General features: G+C 40.3%; 1 protein-coding gene across 1 annotated transcript; it reads right to left on the bottom strand.

Annotated features, from left to right (window-relative positions):
* Positions 1–374: 374 nt before the first annotated feature.
* Positions 375–728, bottom strand: LOC149151417 (uncharacterized). The gene has a single exon (XM_089443149.1). It carries the CDS (start codon positions 726–728, stop codon positions 375–377), a length of 354 nt encoding a protein of 117 aa, XP_089299275.1.
* Positions 729–8,886: the final 8,158 nt, after the last annotated feature.

Raw genomic sequence — 8,886 nt, 5'->3', positions numbered from 1 at the left:
TGTGGCGCGAGATGTTGTATTTGTATCCCATTTCGAATTCAAATCCATTCGTTCCCTCTAGAGCTTTGTCATTGATGCTCTTTTGGCAGCATATTTCTAAAGATATGCTCCTTAAATGCTCTCCTCCCCACTCCATTTAACGGAAAAATAACTATCAAATCATCTACAGTTCTTCCAACAGTCACTTTTTGGCTAGGCTGCATAGGACAGACCATGCTAGTGTAGCTCCTTCATCGCAACTCCCCTCTGCGCCTTTCCTCTATTCGTCGCGCATCCCATTCACTTCGCCAAATTGTCCTTCTGGCAGCATAGTTTATAGTCCTGCCCTTCCTTGCAATTGCCTAAAGTGCTAAGACTGTCCTGCATCCATGTAGTCATTGCGCATGGGTGGGATCGCCCCTGTACAAATTTAACTGACTCCCATTGATTTTTCCTGGAAACAACTCCCCGTTCAGCTTCGCGAGCTGAACTGCACCGCCATCCATAATCTCCTTGACGATGTATGGCCCTAGCCAATGCATATGAAATTTTCGTGGAAACTTTGTAAACTTGTTGTCACACATTAGTACTAAATCTCCACTTTTAAAGGTGTGTTGCTTAATTTGGCGATCATGCCACACCTTTTCGCGAGCCTTTTTCACCTGCTGATGAAAAACCGCCAGGAAGCGATCTTCTTCCAACTCAACTATCTGTGTGAGGCGTTCCTCCATGATATTCCGATTGACCATTTATGTGACTGCAGCAATCCACAAACCGGGCATGATGTACTCCATTGGCATCACGACCTCTTGTCCATAAACCAGTCTGAACAATGTCTGTCCAGTCAACTTCTTACAAGTAGTTCTATACGGCCAAAGAACAGCTGGTATGTGCAAATCCCAATCATTCCTATTTTCCTTACTCATTTTCGTCAAAAAACTCTCCAGGATTTTATTAAAGGCTTCAAATGTACCATTTTCTTGAGGATGATACAACATTCTTTTCTGATGATACATTTGGAATTCTTCAAGCAAAGCAACAATTATTTCGTTCAAGAAATGCAAACCCTTATCACTCATCAAGATCTTAGGACAACCAAACCGAGACAAAATGTATTCAAATATGAACTTCGCAATTATAGTCATGCTACAATCCTTCACGGGTTGCACCTCAGCCCACTTGGTCAAGTATTTTGTCGCCGTGATGATGTATCGTGCTCCTGTCTTCTTTCCTGGTGGCTAAATAGGTCCTACAAAATCTATTGCCCATTTATCGAATGCCTGTAATGAAACTTGTGGGTTCAGAGGCAATTCATCCCTCCATGACGGCTTCCCAGTCCTCTGACAGACATCACATGCTCTACAATATTCCTTAGAATCCTTGTGCACAATTGGCCACCATAGCCTAGCTTGTAGGATCTTCTGCGCAATCGCTCTTCCCGCATAATGTCCTCCAACAAATCCTCCATGTGCTTCAGCGAGGATACTTTTTCATTCATAATCTAGGACATACCTACGCAGAACTTCATCTGAGCCCATTTTATATAAGTGCCCTGCAATGACATAAAAATCCGCAGCCTTGACCACCAATTCTTTCTTCTGTTGTGTCGTATACCATTCAGGAGCTATACCTGTAGACAAAAATTGGATTATGTCTGCAAAATGTTCATCGACGACGTGCACATCATAGAGCTACACATCAGGCAATCCTTCATCAAGATTTGTAGGTTCCTCGCCATTCTCAATCCGTGAAAGGTGATTTGGTCCAACATTTAATCTCCCTGGCTTCACAACTACCTTAAATTCAAACTCTTGAAAGAGCAGTAACCATCTACAAATCCCCCCCTCCCCCCCCAACAGAGGCTTGTTGACCAGGTACTTCAAAGCAGAATGGTTTGTGTGCATTTTGAAGTGTGCACCCAACAAATAATGTCTGAACTTCTGGAGCACATATACCACCACCAATCCTTCGCGCTCCATGGTTGAATAATTTTTTTTTGCCTTAGACAATTTCCTGCTCGCAAATGCAATCAGATGGTCAATATCACCTGCGCCTGGTTGGGTTAACACTGCTCTTAATGCTATGCAGGATGCATCAACATGTACATGAAATTCCTTCTTCCAGTTTAGGAACACTAGAATAGTTGTTGTAACCATTTTTTCCTTCAATACATCTAAGATTTTATGGCAATCATCATCCCTGCAAAATGTCACATCCTTCATCAATAATTTTTCCATGGGCATAGTGATCTGTGTATATGCCTTGATGAATTACCTATAGTATCCTATATGGCCCAATGTTGTGCGCAACAGTTTTACATTCCTCGGAGGCTCCAAAGTGATAATCACTACAATTTTGGCATTGTCCACCATCAACCCCTGCTTGCAAACAACGTGGCCCAAAAGTATCCCATATGGTATGCAAAATATGCACTTCTTCAAATTAAGGGATATCTGATACTTCCAACAAATATCCAACATTAGGCGAAGATTTGCAACATGCTTTTTCACTAGCCCAAACACCGTATAATCATTGAAGTAGACTTCCAAAAAGTTATGAATAAATTATTTAAAGGCTGCAACTACCACCCTAGAAAAGATCGCATGGGCATTCTTAAGTCCAAAGGGCATAACTATATATTGAAAAGAGCCCCATTCTGTGGCAAAGGTAGTCTTACTTCAGTCTTCTAGTGCGATCTTGATTTGGTGATATCCTGAGAACCCATTTGTAAACGAGTAGGCTTCTTGACCTCTGACATTTTCCCAGACTTCATCTATGAATGACGTAGGGAATGGATCATGTACACAAGCATTGTTCAACTTCCTTAAATCTACGCAGATCAATATTTCACCCTTCGTTTTCTTCTCTTGAACCACCATAGGACTAACCCAGTCTGATTCCTCTACAAGCTCAATAATCCTTGCTGCAAGCATCTTATCTAATTCTTCGTGCACTTTTTCTTTGTACTTAGGATTCAATCGGTATGGGCGCTGCTTCACCGGCTTCACATATGGCTTCAAATTGATCTTCATAACACCCAGATCACCTACTATCCCCTTCAGATCAGAGAACTTTGTTGGAAACAAGTCCTGATATTCCCGTAATAACTCCGCGACTTTGTCAACTGTGTCCTCATCCCAGTAATCGCCTATATTTGCGAACTTCAGCTGCGCTTCCGACCCAATGTTCACTTTCTTGGTTTTCAATGGTTTTGAGATGTCAAGAATTTCTACCTTAGGCCTGACAACTTCGCATTGTCCCTCTGACTCAGGAATACTGATATTCCTGGGATCTTCCTCACCTTCTTCTGTAGTAATATTGTAGCATTCCAGTGCATGGCGCAGCTGTGTACTCCAGTTTGGTTGTACCCATGTGACATGTTCTACAGGCGTTCTAAATATTGTAACCTTGATCTCCTGTAACGCTTCATCAATACACTAAAATCAATCCTAAAAAAAGAATGTTAACAGAAAACTTTCCTTCATAACACCCCACTTCATGGTTCTGTGTCGTAGCTCTCTTTCTAAATACCAGTTCATCGGGATAATATCCAAAGTGTGGCAGAATATGTGTGCCCATTCAGGCTATGGTTCCTCTCCCTATGCTTTCGTCCAACGAGCTAGATGCTCGCGTGAATCATCCTTCCCTGTATATTTTTCAGTAATGCAGGTATTAGCATATCCAAACCATAGCTTCATCAACCTTCTATACTCCTTCCACTCTGCAAAATTGTTCTTATGTGTACCCCACCATTTGGTAGGCGTAGCTCTCAACGCGATGTCCAGTGCTTGGAACCGATGTTCCTTTGGTAGATCCCTTTCAAATTTATCCAAAAGTAAATTTACATCTTCTAAGACATCATAATACAATAACTTGCGTACCTCAATAGATATACATCGGAGTGACTTAGTAATCTTGTTGCATTGCAACGTTGATACTTCATGCAATCTATTATATCAATGCTCGAGCTCCTCATATGAATCTGAGTTGCAGGAGTTGTCCTTTTCCCAAGTAATTCGCCCATCCACCGTAGGGTTGATCTAATACTCATCTCACATAGTAAGCTTATAGATATGTTCAATATCATCCTCCTCATAGTAATCTCGGATGGGTTCTGTTAGCGCTTGAAATTTCACCTCAGGCTGAGAAAGGTAAACCTCAAGGCAACATCAAACCATTTAGCCTCGTAGCTAGCCCTACGGGGCAGGAGAAGGCTCTCTCCGGTCTATCTCGGTAAAATCTTCAATGGATGAGATGACCAATAGGGTAACACTGATTTTAGGCTAGTAAACTGATCAAAAGGGTTGATTTGGAGTTTTTAGGGTTTTTGGTGGCAAATTAAGGGGATGGCAATTTTGGGTGCGGGGATTGGACACAGTTTCTGCAGGGGGTTCTTTGGGGCGAGGTAGGAGACCGTATTGATGCCTTTGATTGAGGTGAATGGATGGGAAAGACCGGTGAGGAGTTAAGGAGAGCAAATAATACTTTGAATTCTCCTTAAACAGTAGAAAACATTGAAATTAAACAAACTTAAAAGCAGAGCATGACAGTCATGAATTCTTACTTTAACACTTCGTTTGTTTAATGTGCAGAAGGAAAAGAAAGGAAATGAATCACATAACACACTTACAAGTACATTAAGAAGCACTCCATCAATACATGAAACCACAAGAATCCCAAAAAGGACTGCAAAATCCTGGTCTTCCTTAGCCAAAAATTGCAGAGATACAATGAAATAATACAATGATAGCTTCTCCCTCAAGAGTCCAACCATGAAAATGAGCAAGAAAGTACATAATATAGATCATCTAACCTCTTTCCCTGCCTCCATGGGTCGAGCTCACTATCCTAGGAGCTGTTTCAACCACTTCTAAACTAAGCACTACAAACTAGGCAGTCAAAACAACTTGCCTCTATAAGCTAGGAAACCAATTCATTCATTTAATATTTACCCTTTTCATGAATGAATCTTCTAGAAGTGTTACATAAGAGTAAAAGTGTCTTAAAAGTACAATAATTACATCAAAGAGAATCATAATTCACCCCAAAAAGTCAAACTGGGTCAAACTGCGTTTTTCTGAGCTGTACAATGCATTTTGGAAAAATCTGCCTGACGGGTCGCACGCCCCTGCCTGACGGGTCGCGCGCCTTTGGAGCCACTTTTGGGGCACTTTCAGGTGTCCAAATTGGGCAAGAGTAGGCTTGTTGGAAAGGTCTGTGAGTCTACTTTCCAACCCAACTGGAATTTCTGAATTTGGTGGTCATTTTCCCTGTCAAAAATCAAATCTCCCAAGACTGGTCAAAAAGTGCCAAATGAGGCTGCCTCAAGGAAGAGTGCTGTTGCAGTCAACTTTTGAATGCCTTCCTCAACCCCAAATTGAGCTCATGATAGCTCATTGGAAATATCTTTGTGTCTAGTTATCATTTTACCCATCACAAAAATCATTTGGCCAACCAAGCGAGGAGAAAACTTGATTTTCCCAAGGTCACTTCAGAGGTGTCTTTGATTCTCCTGAGGCAAAAGTATTCTTGACATTTCTCTCAAATCATGACACCTGTGCAAAAAGTGAAGGATTTTTTTCTTCCTTGGCATGTTGTGGACAAAAACCTCTCTCAGTTTTCCAAAATTCATCTTCTATTGCTCTGAAACATCATTTGAGTGCGACTTGTCCCGATGTGTGAAACAAAGAATTTTGTCGAAATGGAGCGAAATGAAGGGGATAGGGGGCTTCTAAATTCTTGGGAAAATTTTTGGGAGTGGGGAGGGATGTTAGGAAGTAGGGGAAAGTGGAATCTCAGTGATTGAGTGAGGGGAAGGGGTCCAAAAGGGCAAAACATAGGCCCAACCTAGAAAATTGCCAGGTTGTACCTAGAAACTAGGGTTTGTGCAAAAATGACGATTTTGGGGGATCTCAATGATGGGAAGCATTTGATAAGGTACTTTAAGGATAGGGGAAGGTGTATGAACATCAGGAAACAAGTTTTGCCGGTGATTTGACCATCCAAGAGAAATTAGCTTTCAAAACCCTAGGAGAGGGAAATGACCTTACCTAGGCACAACTGATGCATGAATAAGGTGTAAAATGACTCATTCGACACTGACATGATAATGAAAACCCTCTGAATGATGATAGGCTCAGCTGAATGATGACATGGACTGACATTTGGGCAAACCCTAGACCTAATGCCTAGTGACCAAATTTTGCTTGAAAACTCTTTGAAATGACAAAATTTGACCTTGACACTTCAAAATCACTATGTAAGAGCACGTTTTATCACTGGAGGAAGGCTGGAAAGACTGACACTAACAGGTTCAGTATACTGCGCACCCTGAGCCAGATCCAATGGAATAATGACCCTCAGTTCTTTCTTCTCAAACGTCATGTTGCGCTTCTTTAGGTTGATGACCGTATTCATATTAAATGCCCAATCAATTCCAAGCAGCGTCGGGTAAGGATTACTGTGATCCACTATTTCAATTACTTCAAAATCAACTATAGCTGCACTAACCAACAAAACCTACATTACCGACCCTTTCGACAACAACCCGGGTAGCGCAGGTTGCAGTCTCACCCAAGGCAGTATTGGGGGATGCTAGAACCATGTTTCTGCATCTAAAGGACTATGTGATGTGTTTTTTTTTAACTTAGGGCTTTATCTTGACCTTCGCGAACCTTAACCCTTAAAACCCAGAAATTATAGCAACTAACAATTAGCAGATCTAAACCCTTTGTCGATTGCGCTAAACATTCATAAATATAAATAAGCAGATCTACTTTTTTGCGCATCTATTAAGTAATTTTCCAAATTAATTGCATTCGACAGATCAAAACATACAATAAATTCAGAGATAAGCAATGATACACAAATACACAAATAATTCTTTGGAACAACCTTTATTATGCTTAGATCTTCTATTACAATCCTTTCCAACCCTGTGCACACAGCTGCAAGGGCCCACACACTCAACTGTGGACTTACCAAGGTATTTACGCACACAGTTGCAGGAGCTTTCCCCTTCGCCTAAGTACGAAAAACAGACCCAAATCTTGCACTTCTATCTCTTCTTAGATCATGGATATCCCTATGAATCTTCTATGACTCCTTTTTATATCCTTCTTCATTACAATACCATGGTACGCAAACCATGGGCAGGTCACAAAACAACTTGACTCTTAATGAACTAAGGGGATTTTCCCTTCCTAAAGCCCCTTTGACTCCTGTCGATCTGCACTACCCTCTCTCCGCTCCTCAAAATGCAGAGGCTTTACAATATTAACAATACTTTACAAAATTTGACCCCAGGGGACCCCGTCCCTACAGAGGCTTTGAGGTATTTTTATCATTAAGAAACAATGAGAAACCCTGAACATCCAAAAACCTAACCCTAGGAGATGAAATGCCAAAATCTTGTGAGCCATAAAGGGGTTAATTGGAACGTCGACTTCCTGGGGTCGTAACTTTGGCATACGATCTCCATTTGGCGCACATGACAACCCATTAGAAAGATATATCCAAGGACAAAAAATTTCGACTGTAAATGAAGTCTTTGACCCATGTTTGCATGTTTTCCTCAAAAACATGTTTATGGCCTCAAACTAGCTTCGAAAGTTCATGACCCGAGTTTTTTTTTCCAAAAAAAGAAAACTTCCAAAATAGGAAACTGTGTTGGAGAATAGGAAATTGATAGAAAATGATGCTAGGGGTCCAAGTGGAATAGGCGGGTGGCTACCAATATCCACCTAGATCAAACCATGATATGGGATGAGTCTCAACCCTTTTTATTCCAAGAAAAATAACTTTATATTTGTTATTCCATGAATAAAATCGAAATATACATTGTCTACCTTATTGGCCCAAAAGCAAGTAATTCTTGTTGTCTTGAATTTATTGGAAAATGTAACTAGTTTTGGTCTTCATAATTGTCAATGTACTCATGTCAATATGTATATCTTATGTAACAAGCAAAAGAAGAAAGAAAAAATATTATTTTCAAGCATGGGTTCCATGCTTCTTTTGCTTGGTCTTCTAGGTAAAGTGTGTTCTTCATGCTTCTAGGGTTTGTCATGTCATAAGATTTATTGTCATGATTCAAGAAAGTAAAATTCATTTATATAAGACCCATATGGGCAAGATGTATCATGTAAAAAGAATGTATTTTGAGTCAAAAAAGTCAAAATAAGCCTCCTAGCACAAGTCGACCTAGAGAGGGTTATTCGACCTCCACATATGAGTATAAATATAAGTTACTCAACCTCATTTGGAGACCAATTCAATTTTCAATCAAGAAGTTCGACCTGAAATGTGAAATACAATAAGAAACACAATAAATTCAAGGAAAGAGAAGCTGAAGCAAGGAGGAAGGAAAAATGAGTCTCTAATCTAATTTTTTGTTCTAATTTCTCTCACACGTGTGAAGTTACCGGGATGTTGCATGGGCTGAAGTTGCAGAACTACTCCAGGTCTGAAATATAGTTGTTGGGGGCTGAAATTCTGAGTTTGCAACAATTATGGAAGGGTTTGACTCTTGTTGACTTGGCTTGATCTTGACTAGTTGGAGGAGCTTTGTTGGAGGGCTGACTTGGTCATTGGAGGAGGTCTTGGTCTTGTGTTTTGCGTCTTGGTTTTCTCATTTGAAGCATATTCTATGAAAAGAGAAGCGATTATTTTTGAGTTTTCCCCTTGGAGGGGTTTTGTCCTAGCTTGGAGCCTACTTCATGTGTCCACTGTCTTTAGTGTTTTTTCTCTTGGTAATTGTTTGATAAAAAGATCTAATAAGAGAACCCAAGAAGATAACTAAAGTTCACAAGCAATTATTAAGATTAAGGATAAATTTTTTAATAGATGCTCTATTGCATTCTTCAATATAAGCTACCTTACAAATCATTATTACAATCTTCCAAGGCC

Source organism: Pinus tabuliformis, chromosome 9, assembly GCF_031772625.1.
Source record: "Pinus tabuliformis cultivar Carrire ecotype Pingquan chromosome 9, CPIR1, whole genome shotgun sequence".
NCBI classification, from domain to species: domain Eukaryota; kingdom Viridiplantae; phylum Streptophyta; class Pinopsida; order Pinales; family Pinaceae; genus Pinus; species Pinus tabuliformis.
The sequence above is the reverse complement of the archived record's forward strand: the minus strand, read 5'-3'. Positions and strand labels throughout refer to the sequence as shown.